This window comes from Alligator mississippiensis, chromosome 12 (genome assembly GCF_030867095.1).
Source record: "Alligator mississippiensis isolate rAllMis1 chromosome 12, rAllMis1, whole genome shotgun sequence".
NCBI lineage: Eukaryota > Metazoa > Chordata > Crocodylia > Alligatoridae > Alligator > Alligator mississippiensis.
Window position 1 is genome coordinate 58,762,366 of NC_081835.1, and position 16,523 is coordinate 58,778,888.

The 16,523-nt window shown below is 44.2% G+C and overlaps 1 protein-coding gene across 12 annotated transcripts in view; it reads right to left on the bottom strand.

The window, feature by feature from the left end:
- Positions 1-2,235: 2,235 nt before the first annotated feature.
- The window catches only part of FNBP1 (formin binding protein 1), a 136,984-nt gene continuing 122,696 nt past the window's right edge, over positions 2,236-16,523 (bottom strand). For 7 of the 12 annotated variants that reach the window (XM_019500992.2, XM_019500997.2, XM_059715620.1 and 4 more), the window contains 5 exons: positions 15,646-15,778; positions 13,416-13,537; positions 12,905-13,044; positions 10,930-11,088; positions 6,449-7,822 (listed from right to left, as the gene is read on the bottom strand). In XM_019500992.2, the coding sequence (XP_019356537.2) occupies positions 7,791-7,822; positions 10,930-11,088; positions 12,905-13,044; positions 13,416-13,537; positions 15,646-15,778 (586 nt within the window). In that variant the 3' untranslated portion in view covers positions 6,449-7,790. Of the gene's footprint in view, positions 5,445-6,448; positions 7,823-10,929; positions 11,089-12,904; positions 13,045-13,415; positions 13,538-15,645; positions 15,779-16,523 lie in introns of those variants that run through there. The other 5 variants (XM_019501002.2, XM_019500998.2, XM_019500995.2 and 2 more) reach the window with 2 other exon arrangements.

Here is a 16,523-nt window from a genome sequence, read left to right on the forward strand (position 1 = left end):
TTTATCAAGCTAGGACATGTCCCTTTCATTAGCCAGCAGATGGCAGCACTCACATCATCCAGAAACAGGCACCGCCATGTCTCTCTAACCAGCAGGTACAACTATTTATTGGCCGCTTCAACTCCATGATTAGGGAAGATTTTTTCACCTCAGGCTGCCTGCTAATCCTCCCTACTTCTGACTATCCAGACAGGGCCACAGATTATGCTACTGTCTGGTTAAAATCTTTTTAAAGGTTTCAAGACTGCGGCTCTGAAGCACAGGAAGAGAGAGTTTCTTGATGGAGAAACTCCTAAGGGAAACCAGCAACCCAGTAGCTAAAAGACACTTTCCCAGTTGGCAGTAGCTGATCTTGTCTTTGAAAATAAACTGAGAGGAAGGTGCACTCTACACACACAAACACACTTCCATTTTCAATAGGTAAGGCCCTACAAAAGGACTCCAGGAAAGCTGAGCTGGCAGATTCAAGAGATGCTTGCAGCATACACATACTGAACGCTGCTCCTTCTGCACACACATGGCAGTAGTCCTCACGTGACCGCTCCCTGCCGTTCTGCACACGTCTGCCTTTCTTAGTTGGCAGGAGAGATGGATGTGCTTTGACAGCAGCATTTTTTTTTCAGTTACACAGAAGGGGCTTCCACTTTTACCCTCCACTTGCATCTCATTCCTTACATACCATCCAGATTCAGAAGACAGTGAGGATCAGTTCTATCAGCCGTCTAACCTGCACATGGCTGGCGTGAAAGAAATCTGCTGCGATTCATATGCACAAGGTGGCAGAGTGGAAAATGCTCTGACAACCCTGGCCTGTACAGATGTTTGAGAGACTCATCTGGCAGTCTTAAGTCTTAATGGGTCTGGGATTGCACTTCCAAAGATTTTTAGGAAAAAGATGCCTTAAACTGCAGAAGAGAGGGCAGGGTGGCACCTTAGAGATTAACTGATTATTCAAACTAACATGGCTAATCGCCTCCATTCTGCAAACCACAGTGTTTGCTCCTACACTGTGCATGCGTGCTGATGTGAGTTTCCTTCGGAGCCCTTTTACTTGAGCATCCTTCCAGGTCCCATTCCACAAGCCCCTTGCGTATGAAAACTTACCATATTTTTTTTGCGTACAACATGCACTTTTCTCCCCAAAACCAGTTGCTGGAAGTTTAAGTATGCATTACATACAGCTCCTGCCAGATACAGGCAATAAGTAGGCTCTACCCCCTCGCTGCTGCTACTACTGTTACTTACTACAACAAAAGATCTTTTTTTTGTTTCATTGTGCCTTTCAAAAAACAAAGTACATATTATATTCCACGATGGTAATGCCTGGGTATTTCATGTACAACTGGTGAAGTGGCAGATTTTTAATTTTTTTGTATAACAAACTAGACTTTACATTCAAAGCACATTTTTCAGCCGGCCACCAACGGAGACAGTGATGGCATAGGAAACGGGTGCTTGTTAAATTTCAAGCTCTAACTTTACTGTTATATGTATGTAGCTATATGTATATAAAAATGTATATAAACACTGTTCCTACCAGAATAACTGCACTTTTCTTCTCTCCTTGACTGAACTGTTTCTGCTCAAGCTTAAAAAACACACACACACACACACACAGACACACAAAAAAAGACTGATAAGAAGGGTATCAAATGTCAACTAAAAAAGGGAAAGACTGATAAAATTATAAGCATCTCAAAATGACTTGTCAGAGGTTTAGGTAATGTTCATTTTAGGCCAGTTTCTTTCTATGACCATCACAAATAAATGCTCCAAGGTGCCTGAAAACTCCAGGATGATACAAAAAGTCAAGTACTATGGGTAAAAACGTTCCTTCAACATCCCTTGGATGACAACAGATGACAGCTGAAACTTTTTAACACTTAAATATGAAATCAAAAAACACCCAGCAGCTCAGCGGGAATGCTGAGGCATAAGAGGGACTCATAGGGGTTTCAAGCTGCAATCCAGCTAAAACATGACATAACACACAGCTGAATTCCCATCTGAAAATATTTGTGGTGCTGGCAAAAGTGCTCTTGTAGAACCATGGGTAATAATATGTCACAGTAAAAAGCCAAGCAAGTCTAGGCTTTTTTTTTTTGGTGGGAACAAGCAGGTCACTTTGCTTGTAACCCTACAGGATCACGAGGGTTCGATGAAATTATATTTCTGAAATTAAAGGTTTATTTAAATATGTAGGTGACTCTCCATTTACTGTTACACGGTCCATAATCGCTTTCAAATGGAAGCACTTTATTTGGCTGAATTCTGTCTCCAGAAATGAATGGGCAACACCAGAACCTTTTACATTGGCAATGAAATCACAACACTGAGATGCCACCAAAATCTAGAGTTCAGTGCTCAGACACACATACACACACAAGTACAAATAAAAAAAGTGCTCAACATCATCATGTTAAAATAGAATTTGGCTTCTTTCAGGTCTTTTGACACTTCAAGCAGGGAGAAAAAAAAAACACTGATATGCATTAGACCAAAAGAACTTTTGAAAAATACTCGGCATTAAACACAACTTTTCAGTATCAGTAAATATGTTTTTTTCTTCTCTATTTACAGATGTTAAGAAAGGGCATTAGAGAGACTTTTTCTGGGGACAAGGGTGGGTGAGATTTTGTTTTATAGCATGTACAATCACATTTGCAGTGTGATCTTAGTAAGTTCAAGCAGAGTTTTTATAAACCAGTCACACATTTAATCTATTTCAGTTTTATTTTAAAAGTAAATTCTACTGCAATTACCTACTTCTTACCCTGGATAAACACAATAGAAACAAGCCGTGTAGGATACGGTATCCAACTGGTGCTAGTTTGTTTTCTTGTCAAATCTGGGCTTCTGAAAATGGGCATCAAGTTTATAAAAACTCCATAGAGAGTCTTCCGGTAACACTTCCAAAGAAAAATCAGTTGGCATGGCCAAAGCTAATGCTCCTTCTAAAGCGCTATGTAGCAACACTGATATTGCGATGGTTCAAATGTTCCACAGAGGCTGACAATAATATACTGTCCACCTAGATTAAATATATAAAAGCAAACTTTTCTCTCATTTTTACAGATGGCACAAAAAAGAGTGAAAATGAGCCAATTCTAACTGCTGATTCAACAGTGTAGCAGATGCACAAAAGAATAAATACCGCAGCTAAGAATTTTTGCACTCCTGATTATTTAACCATTTAGATCCCCGATAGGGATAGGATGATCTTCCTGTGCCACAGACTCACTGCACACATGTATCACTGCTCTGTGTATGGACTCACAAGAGCAAGCGACTTGATCTTACTCTGCTACCAGGCACATACACATCTAAAGAGTTAAACAAACAGGAGCGACAATGATAAGGATGGCAGTTCAGCTGATCATGACCCGTCAGATGGATAACACTGTGGCTGAAGGTGTTTCTGAGTTTATACCAGCTTCTCTGACAGTGCAGACTCCTAGGCCATGTTAATTAGATTTGAAGAAATTGGTCGTCTTTCTGCTTGTGGAAGCTTGTAGTTGTTAAGCTTGATAATGCAATAGCTATAGCATTAACTGTAAAAAATGAGTGACTCTGTGCTATTGAATATAAAAGTCAAATTTTGAAATAAAAAAGAAAAGAGAGCACAAAGCCAAGAATACAACGTTTAACCTAAACAGCAACTTAACGATTTCCTCTTGAGTGGGAAAGATTTCAGCAAATCTGAACAGAAACAGCATGATTCCACTTACTGCATCTTAGTACAGACTCTGCTCACAAGAACAGCAGAAAGCATTGCAACATGACATATGCCTGCAAACCAAAGCTCAGAGGTCTCATGTCAGGGCCATTAACTGTGGTGGCATCTATCTTAAGTTACCTCTAATTCTAATACATTTGCAAAAGATCCAGAGAAATGTCATGAGAACTGGATATTCCTAGTCCTGCACCCCCCAAATGGTTTCCTCATAATGCAATCAATCAAAGCAACAGATTCATAAGACAAGACATGGCAAATTATTACCAAACTAGCTGCTGTTAGACAAGGTTTGAGGAGGTATGGGATCGTTGCAGCATCCAAGTGTAAAGACTTTGAAGGGAAGGATGAGAGAGACATTTTTGGAGCAGAGGCTTTTGGAAGTGATCAAACCCCTGTCTAGGCAGCTTAGTTCCGGATCACATGACATTTGGAAACAGCATGGCTTCCTTGCTACTATGCGAAGTGACAAGGCACAGCATCACCATCAAGCTGTTTCTCCTCTTATGAAGAGCACAGGACGACAGAGTGGTTGATACGTGACAGTGGATGAGCCAAAATTCCCACCTGAAGCTCCAGGGCCAAAAGCCAGTCCGTGGCGAGATGGGAGAAGGGCATGAAGTACAGTTTCTTTTATGTTTAAAAAAAAAAACCAAAACAAACAGACCCCACAGTTCTGCTATTCAAACACATTTCGTGAGAGTGCACAGGAGCTCATGCAAAAGGAGAAGGCAGGTCTGAAATGCGTAAAAAAAACTGCAAAGAGATTAACAACGGACTGCAAAGTGACACGACCCTTTGGAAGGTGGGTGCAGGCAAGGCAGCAGGGCGAGCATGCTGGCTGAAACAAAATGAAAACGAGGTCTTGGTAGCCAGGGGAACAGGGCTTCAAACCCAAATGCCTCTGTGTGTGTGTGTGTTTGTGTGTGTGTTTGTGTGTGCGTGCACACATGAGGAAGCGAGCAGGAAAGCAAGCATACGTGCATGAGCATCTAGGCTGGCAGGATGTAACAACGTCAGTGGGGACAAGTGGAGGGAGCAAGCACCTGCCACGTTTTAAAAAGTGAAATGGTGTGTTAACATTTGTGACTCCTCTGGGGAATCCATCTTCTGATGTGTTAAATTTAGCTGCTGGACTCAAGAGCCCAGCCTGGCTGCTGTAACATGGTTCCTGTAGCTGGCTTTCCATGTGTATGTTCATCCTTTCCTAGCTGTCTGATAAGACTACCTGCAAGAGTGGCACCAAAGGCACTGTGTGAAATGCTGATGGACTGGTGCATACATTCAGATGGACTGAGGGCCAGGGGAGGGTAGAATACCATCTGGCACATGCCTGGGATTCTCTGGTTACTCTTTGTATCAAAGTGCAGCCAGCAGTTTGTCATCTGGTCGAGGGGCAGGGAGCAGTGGTGAGGAGGGGAAGGCTGAGCATGTTCTACAGAAGGGCAGGGCCCAGCTGGCAGAACAGTGGGGAGAGTCAATAAGTTAGTCTGAGCCACAAGTAGCATGCCATAAAAAAGAGCAAGCGGCTGAGTAATGCTGGGATGGAATTTAGACTTTAGTTTGTCTCAAGTGCTAACTCCAGACCAGACCAGGCGCCTGCTCTCGTGGGTGTGTGTGAACTGCCTGCAGGGTAAACAGACCATTTGTTTCTCCTTCTGTGACAAGCTCGCCCCGAGGTTCCTGCACCAGCACAAACACCTTTAGGAATCTAAAACATAAGAGAGACAAAAAGAAAGACTTGAATTAGACAGAGGTTGGGGAAGGGCTCGCCTAAGAGTGGCATTGCCTGGGGAAGGATGAAAAGGGAAGCTCAGCACCAAGGACATCTACCAGGCTACAACTGCCAGGAGCAGCTCTAACTCAAGGACTGCCTTTGGCCAGAACAACCTTCCTGGTCTCCACTGTCAGCCAGCGTAAAGCATACTTCGAAGTCATTACGCCCCAGGTCAACCCTGCCCGCCATCCTCCGTCACACGCTTCACCATGGGCACTGCTCCTCTCTGGTGGCCAAGCAAGATGCAAAATTCAACACCGCCAGTGTGAGTCTGCATCATTCACACCAAAGGAAATGACTGGCTTTTGTACTGGCAGAGGAGCAGTGGGTATGCCAATTCACATCGTAGCCCCCAGAGACGATGAACAACACTGAAGAATGACGGTGGGCGAAACAGATGTATATACGGAGAAGGCATCTTACAGTAGTTGCACTACATGCATCCAAAGAAAGGTGACAGTCTAACAAACAGTGAAGACCCTTCATCTTGATGGAAAGTCCAGAAAAGATGCCTGTCCTCCTAACCTCCGACAATATAGTTCACTACATGTTTGTACCCATAAGGTTCAGGCCCAACTTTTAGACTTTCTCTAAAGTTTCAGAGGTTTGTTTTTCTCCAAGATAGTTGGGCCCATGAAGAATTTCAGAGCCAAACCCCATACTTGGGAGTGTGCTTGGATCTGAAATATTGGTCCAAGCCCATCTCTCATGTCTCTAAATAAGGGGCGGAACAAGGGGAAAAGAGGAGAGAGAGGGGTAACATTTTAACAGAAGTGCAGTGACAGCAATTTTCTAGAAAGGGCAACACAACATCCTTTCTGGTATGCATGTGCTTTTCTGAGTGGGCAGCAGATAAAGGGAAAGTTTATCCCACTTGTTCTGTGTCAGTAAAGTGAATCAACTTATGTGAATAATCACTAAAAAAAAAACCCCACAAGAATGAGAAAATATAATGTTTATTAGAGGAAGAGTTGGGAATACAGCTAGCTATGAGGAGAGACCCAACAGATGTGCTTTCTTTAAAGAATAAGAATAGGAGAGGAACAAATCACGCTGGCCATATTTTACAAACTTTTAACGAAGAGTGGAAGTTCTATTAAAGTTCTGGCAGAGGCAGACAGCTGGGAAACAAAAAGTTTTATCAATGTAACAGGGTCACATCTTGTTCAATGATTATCAAAACAAAATTTCGGTTAGGCAGAAGAACAGCCAATAAAACCATAATATATATATAAAAAACAAAAAAAAGATAAAAACAATCAAAATTCAAGTCACTTTAGTTTTTAAGTTACACTATATACAAATTATTCTTTTCAGGAGGAGCACTATAGAGATGCATTTAACAAAAGGAATTAAAAAAACTGCCATAATCCAGTTTATAATTATTGTCTCCTAAATATTTTGGCAAGCGTTAAATAATCACGTATCTATCCTAAGATAAAAAAGTGCATCAGCATGGTTAAAAAAAAAGAAGTCATCAAGAATCTAGATGATGGTTATGGCAAATAAAAAGCAGAGCCACAAAGCCGCTAGAATCACCGGGCTGTCCACAGAGACGTATTTGTATGCAGTGACGGGTACAGAGCCCACAGAAACAAAGGGACCAAAATGCTAATCTGCCTGTGGCTCCAACATTTGTTCCAAAAAATAAAACCTCACAAACAGGCTCTGTTTATTCCCCATCACCCAAACGGCCAATATTTCTCCTGGACATGGCATCTTTGTTGGGAGAAGTGGGCAGGAAGTTGGTCTAATAGAAAGAAGGTTATTTTATGTAACTTTTGAACATCAATCTTGATTTCACAGTGGTAATCACTGAAAGACAGTTTTGTTCCTAAGGCGACTACGAGGTAATATAGTCATTTACACATTGCCAGACCAGACTGGACTGAACCCAAAGTCCAACTAGTCCAGAATCCAACAATTGTCAGTACCAGATGCATAAGAGGAAAGTATAAGAAACCCTGCAGCAGGTTGCTGTCGGATAACCTGCCCATAGAAGAATTTTCTTCCTGATCCCCAACAGCATAAACCCTGAAACATGCAGATTAATATCCAACATCTTCAATTCTTAGTTTGCACACGCAAATATCTAGCATTAATGGAAGTTTCAGATGTTCAGCAGCTGAATCAACTGTACCTAACAGAATGTCTCTCATTGACAGGGATGTGGTATGTGCTTTCATCTCTTCTAAAGAAAACCTTCTGAAATGCACCTCTTAAAATAACCATAGCAGCAAATCAGTAGAACAAAAGGTGAACAAGCCTATGCAAACCTACTCAGAGATTTTCTGAAGTGATTTGGGACACATCTGGAAGAAAAGAAAGCAAGACAAGATGAACATGAACTGCTCTTTTTGAGAAAGGGCTTGCTAACACCTTTGTTCGCTGGCGTACCGTTCTAAGCTTACTGAGGGGCCCCTGCTCTCATGAGTATTTCCTGTCTGTAATGTGGTCAGAAGAGAGATTGCAACTGGCATGTCCTATTTGGGCCTACCTGAATATAGTCAGAGCAGCAGCAGCACAGAAGCCGGTGCATCATGGGCTTCAGTTACCTGATAAAGTACCCGGTCCCAAGTGAGCTCATACAGCCTGTGCCATAGTGGCCTCACTGCTAAATAGAACTAGCTTCGGTATGCCTACATGTCCTGCCAGCATCCCTCTCACTGCAGTGCAGACCCAGCTTCAGCGTCATTGAACAAGGCCTTTCCCTGGCACCTGCTCTCCTAGAGTAATGAATTTATCCAGAGTTTGGCTGAATTCAACCCAATTTTGTTTTAACTAATATTTAAAGGAGTGGGGTGTTTTATCCAGTCTCCCTGCAGAATATAGTAGTAGATTCTGGCAGCTTATTCAAAGTAGAAGGAAGGACTTACATTTTCCACTTTAACCTGTCTTCAGTGGCCACTGACCACAAGGCTTACCTTATGAACCCAAAGGCAGATCCTTCAAACCCCTCACACTGATGTCTTAAGAGCAATTTTATGAGGGGTTCCACTTTAGATTTTAAGAAAATGAAGGAAACGAGTTCATTAATATTTTCTGAATATTGTGGCTCTTGTATATTTTACTTGACTTTTCACTGGGTTGTTACCATATTTCCTGAAATGGCATGTATATGGCTCTTTAAAACGACCCTCAAAGGGGATTTAAAAAAAAAAAAGGAGGAAAATTAAAACATTAGGGGCAAGCAAATGAACAAATGCTGGGACAGAAATGACTGCAGCTGTGTCAACAGCCCACTCGTAATGCAGTGCACATGATTTGTAAGATGATGCAGCAATCTTGTTATTATCATAATTTGCATAATAACCTCAGTGTATTAAGTGCTTTGCTTGATGCCAAATCTTGTGTTTGGATTGAAAGGCTCCTGCAATATCCTCACAGTCTGCAATGAGCTACAGAAAAGGGGCAGCCTTTATTCTGGATTTTCTTGCTTTTCCTACTATTAGGATTTCTCCCTGCCCTGTCAGACTGGCATGCACTGCTGCATATTCCATCCACTTGGCTGCTGGGCTCATAAGCAATTACCCTGACAAAATGCTCCAGGGACGTGATACCTGACGTACATCCAAGGGCAAAGGAGTCATGCTTGCTGTTTGGGGGCGGGTTTTTAAAAGTGTTTTAGCCCAGTGGGAGCCAACGTTTTGGCAGATGTGCCAAACGTTAGCCCCACACCCTCTCTGAGCACCAATTTGGTCGCTTTCCCCTGCCCAGTTTGCTGCTCTGCTTTCTGCTTCCTGCCCAATCTGCTGCTCTTCCTTCTGCTTCCTGCCCTGTTGCCACTGTGCTGCCAACTCCCTCCCCAGTCCGCTGCATGCCACACACAAAAGCTGCCCAGGCCATCTGTGGCACCTGTCACAGGTTCCCCCCCCCATTCTAACATATTGATTTCTACTGGCCCTTCAGTGCAGTCCCCATGGGGGTCAAAGAAGGATAAAGCATTTTGCAAAACAACAGCAAAGCCTGAGCTTGCAAATGCCATCATCAACAGGGGAGGCAAGACTTGTAGTCAATCTCCACACCGGAGAGCACTAGAATGAGAACGGATTCTAAGCTCTCTGCATCTGCGTGTAATGTGGAGGCTGCACTGAGAGTCAACTTTCCTACTACTTTACCAGGGCAGGTAAAGGATGCTGCACTTCCTACACTGACTCTTGAAGGAAGGGTTTCAACTCACCCTACCATTGTCAACACTAGCAGAACCCCTCTGGATTAGGTCAAGATAAACCCACAATCCGTATTTCATCTCAGGAGGACAGGGCCTGGTATCCGTTAATACTGAATCAAGGCAACGTGAGCGTATCGAGTTGTGTGGTCTTTGTCTGCAGAAAGACCTTCTATCTGTTGCCTACAGTCCAGCCTAAACATTACTGCTTTACAATGGACAGAAAGGCTTGTTTCACAAAGAGGATACACTTAAGCTTTTCAAAGGTATCTTGCAGAATTAATGACTGAAAAAGCCACTATCTAACAGGGAACTTCAGAACCTTCCTGATCTAAAGTAGTGGCACTCACACAGGGCTGTCACCTCTGATGTCTCAGTTATCCTGGCAGTTCCTGGCTACTTGGACAGAGCATCACACCTGTACACTAACCATGATTTTGTATGCACTTTTTCCACTTAGGCAGCAGGGCTGTCATCAGCTGTAAATAGTGATAAAGGAAACTGAGGAACAAGAATCGTGAATATGGGCTCAGAAGCACCTCACTGCTTACATGTACGTTAGCAGAAGAGGAAGTAGCTACCTGCATCTCAGTTAAAAAAACATACATGTCCAAAAGAGGACTTCCTGATTCTCTTCAAATGCCACCACTTCACTGATTTACCAAGGGTGACAGGGTAACTTCATGGCTCCATGGTGGTTAGATTTACTTTCTCCTACTGTAGAAACTAAAGGGTGGCCCCTGTCTCTATTTAAAAGGGCCTACAGAATAGGTTAGGTTCCAAAAAGCTGCCACATTCAAAGATAAAAAGCACTAATTATTTTGTGTATACCATTTCACACAGTCAATCTGAAAGAAATACTTCATTTCCAACTATGGCTGAAATGTAGCTAGGAAATATCCAGTGACTATCTAGTGAAGACACACACAGGTGTTAAGAATGGCCTTATCTGACCCATGTTAAGTTGGGCTGTGTGTTGGCAGTTAGTAGTCTCAGGCTAACAGTCAGGTCTTCCCCCAAATTTTAACAGTTTAACCACTCAGCATCTTCTTATCTGACCAAGCAAAGTCAAGTTTTTACAGTACATAACGTCATACAAGTCCATTATGCAAGTGTATGAAATAATGCACTTTGTGGCATTGTCCAGTCCTTAAAAAGGTCCGGTCTGCAACACCGAGCCATTTCAGGGAGGAATGTCCCTGTGAAAGCAAGCAAAGTAATTAAAACAGTATTAAATGTAAGTCATAGCACCTTTGGCATTTTTGTCCAAATAGACTTCGACATATGACGTGGGGACATAACCCTCCTCATCTTCATTCCTCCGGATTCGGGTCCATCCATCACCTTTGTCTTCCTCTATTACATAGAGCATTTCTCCTTCTGTTACTGAAATTGTTCCTTCATTCTGACCTGAAATACAGAGAACAGCAGTTTAAGTTTCCTACCCAACGTAGCCCACACAGACAACCATGGGAACCCAGGGGGAAACTCAGTAAATATACTGAAACAATGTCCTTTAATCACAAGCAGCATGGACTCTGGAGGCTAGGGCATGTATTCAAAGACCTGGATGGGTGCAGCACTGACATCAGACCTGCAGTGGAAAATTCCAGGAAGAAGACAGTAACGTATCATGAGCTTGGGTTCTACTGACCATCTTAAGTCAATATTCAGCTTTTACTGTTATGTTGCTGAGATGCAGTTACCAAAGACCAGGGTGTCTGTTTACAATAGACAGAGTATATTTACAATTCACTGCATGGCAGCAAGGCGAAGATCTATCTGTTCATCTGTTCTATAGCTCAGTGAAGTACCTGTGCCTCATATAATCCTGACATAAAAATATTCCTTATGGGGAAATTTTAAACAGTTCATTTGATACAGATTTTTCCAACCAACTGCATGCTTGCCTTGCAAACAACAGGGAGATGTTCTGGGCCACACTTTGCACCCATTAAAGTCAACAGGAAAGTTATAACGGATTTGCATGAATGTAGCATCTGGCCCTTAGAGAACAAAGTATATGAAGTGGAAAACAAATCTGGTCCTCTCTCTGCTATTGTACATGCACACAGGACACAAGAGGTCTGTACTTAATTCCTGCTTTTGCATTCATTCCCCCTGTAACCTTGGGCAAAACATTTTATATCTCTGTGCCTCGGCTCATTTGGAGAGTGGAGATAATGATTCATAGATGTTGGGGCTGGAAGGGACCTTACAAGATCATCGGGTCCAGCCACCCTGTACTTGAGCTCCTTCCTCTCACTTGTTGCTTGTCTTATCCAATCAAGCTCTTCAGGGAAAGGGACTGTGTGAACTACACCAAGCACAGTGAAGGGGAGTTGTTTCACTGTTACTTTTCATTATAAATAGGGTTGACAAACTTTAAAAAAAATGAATCGCAATTAATTGCGAGATTAAAAAAATAGGTGCGATTAATCACAATTTTAATTGCACAGTTAAACAATGGTCAGCACCTGCCCCACCCAACAACCTGGAGCCCGTGCGCCCTGAGGCTCCTCCACCAAGAGCGCACAGCCCCAGCCCTGACCTCGGCCCACCCTGCACCCACTCCAGACTCACCCCAGCCAGAGCAGACCAGCTGGAACCTGTGCGAACAACCCCGACCCTGGCCTGCCCCACGCCTGCTCCAAACTCACCTGCCCACGCTGAGCAGCAGCAGTGACAGCAGCCAGGCAGAAGCTGCTGCTCAGTGCGGAGGAAAAGCAGCTCCTTCCCCTCACCACTGCTGGGCCCTTCTTGCTACAGCTGCCTGGAGCCCACACCCAGGCTGCCCTGCAGCTCCTCTGCACTGCGACTGCTGACCTGCTGTGTAGCCAGGAAGCAGCGGTGACAGCAGCGGACAGGAGCCACAGGACAGCCCAGGCAGCTGCAGCAAGTAAGGCCCAGTAGTGGTGAAGGAGAGGGGTCACTTTACCCTCGTGCAGAGTAGAAGCTTCTGCACAGCCACTGCCACTGCTCAGTGTGGGCTGGCAAATCTGGAGCAGGCACAGGGCAGGCCAATCGGGGCTGTGCACACGGGTTCTGGCTGATCCAGAGCTGGTCCTCTCCACTGGTCAAAACAACGTGCACAATTAACACAATTAAAAAAACAAACGTTAATTTGTTTTGCATTAATCGTGCAAGTTAACTTCAATTAACTGACAGCCCTAAAATAAATAACACATCAGCACTAAGTGACATAGATGTGGAGGGTTAGCAATACCTTCAAATGTATAGAGTGCTTTGCACGTTCCTATGGTAGGAAGTGGTTCTTCATCATCAAATTCATCATCAAAATCCGTAGCCGGCACCTTCATCTCACTCTCCTGACTCTGATCCTCTGTGTAACTGCCATCTGGGCTGCTCAAGAAAGGAAAATATACAGCAACTATAGCAACCAGTCTTAGGAGCAGTTTGACAAGGAAACACGCAGCTGCAGAACAGTCAAGACCAAGCATGCAGCTGCAGTATGTGCTGGTATCATTGGCTGCTTCCAGTGTGAAGGGGAAATTCCTGGAAAACATTCATTCTTCTATTTTCTGCTGTGGCAAATTACAATGATTTTGTATCAAAGTACGGAAATTACTGTTTTCCTAAAGAGCAGCAGCTTGCTGTCTGGCTATGGATTAGCCTTGTTTCATGCAGCACTTAAATGTCTGCTGGTACTTGTAATGAAATGAAGGTGTAACAGAAACTAGCACACTGAACAGGACAGCTCTGTACAGATACTGTACCTCTCCCGGTCCTGGGCACAATTGTTGACAGCCGAGGTATTCTGGGTTTCATACAATCCGCTCTGTCGTCGGGTCTGCTCAGTCCGCATGGGGAGCCTGCCCTCCACCTCAGCCAGCCAGCCCTGCAAAAAGAAAGCAGCAGGTTTCACGTGTCTCTTGAACACTCCAGATAGCCAAGGGGCATTGTGTGGCTCTTTGGTGTTATACTTTATGCTCACACTGCTGTAATAAAGGCAAACAATCATCTACTGTAAAAGCACTTGAACTTCACTTCAAGCTGCTGTCAGCAGGGATGAGGGGATACAGATGCTGCATTCTAAGCATACTTTTAAAAATATCAGTGTTGCCAAAAAAGTGTACAAGCTGATTGAAAACAGTGTGAGCTGTCCCTACAGGCTCAGAAACAGTAGTTTACTACAGCTGCACTGAAATGCTGCTAGTCTAGGAACAATGAGGTAAGGAAAAAGGAACATGGGGATTTCATCAACGTTAGAGGAAAAAAAATCCATGAATGTCAAGTGGGAAAAGGCTGTAGCTGGGAGGAAAGCAAAAGCTCCTAACTTCCAAAGAGATACTGCAAGCAGTAGAGAACAAAGCAAATATAAAAAGGATCCAAAATTACACTGTAGACATAAATGGACATAGCCAGAGTGTGGAATGTAATCCTTCCCCATCCCTATAATTCTTCTGGTGTAATTACAATGGCTTGCATTGATAATGGGTTCAATTATTCCATCGAGAGCCTTTGTATCTTTTAAATGCTTTCTGTTAACAGCAGACTGTTCCTTAAAATGTGCTTCATCTCATGGCTTCTGTCCAGCTATTAGACATACAGATAGCCTCTCCATTGATCCTCATCACACTTTCCAAAGCAGTTTCTTTGGGCAATAATGTGTTTTAATTGATTTTTTTCCTTCATCCTGCTTTGGATTCTCATAAGGTCTGAATAGGGGCTGGGTGGAGAGTGCACTCCTTAGTGCACACCAGTTTAATAACATCAGCAGATATGGTACTGCGAAGATGAAACTTTGGCTGTGAAAGGATGGAAGTGGAATTCGCTTGGTACCTGAGAGGCATTCTGCTGCAAATGGAAGAGTGCAGAGCACTGAAAAGGGTATCCTTCCTTCTGCTACTTATCATCCTTTTTTGTGAAAAATATAGACCAAGTTTGCTGGCCAGCCACACAAATGAAGGAGCCAGGATGTATTATTGTGAAAAGGCCCCAATTCAGCAAAAATACTAAGCATTGATTAACTTTAAATGCATTCACTTTAATGGTAAACAAGTACTTAAGTGCTTACTGAACCAGAACTAATTAATAGGAGCAGCAATTCCCAAACTGCAGGCCACGACCCAAATGGGGTCGTAATAGCAAATAGGGTCACAATAAACAGGGTTCTGGGTTTTCCAGACAAAAACACAAGAAAATACAGGTTTCCCCTTGCAAGCTGGCAGAGTTCCAGCCTGCAAGGGGCTTCTTGCAGCTGGGTGGGGAGCAGGGGAGGGCGATCGGGGCAGGGGGCACCACATGTAAGCCAAGCAGCTACGTCTGTGAGGGCAAGGGGCACAGCCAACACACTGGGAGAGTGGGGAGGGCACAGGCAATGGAGGAGGGCAGGGGGGCACAGGTCCCCTGAGATTTCTGTGCCTACAGCGAGTCATGGAGCTGCAGCGGGGCCAGACCAGCTCTGGGCAGGAGCCGCCTCTGAACCCATGAGCAAGACCTGGTGCGGGAGGTAGCACCGTGCCACCATGGCCACCAACGTGAGGCACAGTAGCAGCAGCATGGAGTTGTGCTCCCCACTGCTGCCGGGGAGGCAGGGAGCACCTCAACTCAGTGACCAGTGTCATATGGCGCTCTCTCGTGCCAAGTCCCATCTGCTGGGCTGCAGAGCCCCTTGGGGGAGGGCAGCAGGGTGGGGAGCCCTGAGCCTGCAGCAGGCAGCCCACATCCTGCCCAGCACCCATCACAAGCTCTGCTCCAGCTGTGCCACCCACAATGGGGGAAGAAGAGGGAGAGCGAGGCTCTGGTTGCAGCAGCCACCATCTCCTGCAGGCAGAAGCCAGGGCTAGGGCGCCACTGGGAGGGCAGGGGGCTGCAAGTTGAGTATGAGGGACCATGCTGAGGAAATGGGGTTATAAATGGGGTCACACTGAGGCAAAGTTTGGGAGTCACTGAATTAGAGGCTTCCATCACAGGAGTTCATTAGCCCCCAAAACCCTTCTATACCTCAAATTTCTGGACCTCTAATCGTAACTTTTCCATGTTTTGTCCCAGTTCGGCTAATCTGTGATCCACACTGGCTGGGTCTCCCATCTGTGGGTTCTTGATATAGACGTCTTTCATTTTTGTTAAGGCATCTCTGCAAGGAAGAGAGGCAAAAACAACAAAGGTGATTTTGGCAGCAGTTGGGTGCCACCCTTCTGTCTGAACCTGATGACAAAAATTTAAAGCAGGTTACTCTGAGACAGGGCTCCCAGCTGTATCAAGTGTAGAGTAGTAACCACTATGCAAGGACTTTGTTCTGTTCAGGCTAACCCATTTCCAAATTAGAGGTCTCCTCTGGACAGCACAGAAGTTGTCTGTACACAGAGTTCATGAATTACCGGGCACTGTCTCCCCTGGACAATCTTTACCGACAGTCACTGCACCATAAGACACTGATAAGTGGGACAGTGTGTTGTGTGTGTAAGCCATATTCTCCACCCTGATGGCACCACAGAGGTGCCTTACAGGACCCTACTCCATATGCATAACAGTTGTATAATCAGCTCTACAAGCAAATCATTGGTAAGAGTGGACAAAGAAAGGCCACAGAATATACAATATGGGGCAAGATTAGTATCCAAATCCCCTAGGTGACTCTGAATATCTCATCCTTTATAACCAGAGGAAAAGTGGCCAAATTCTTGGAGTAGAATTCTTGGGTGGCAGCATGACTGGCCTTTGGGAGGAGAGATTTGAGGTGTGAGTTTGGCTTTGACTCAGAAAAGTTTTCTATTACTTAATATTAGGATTTCCACTTAATTAACCTTGGTAAAAAAAAAGATCTGGCTGAGGTCTCTACAGCTCAGCATTGATCTGAAGAACAACACTTGAACTCTCCA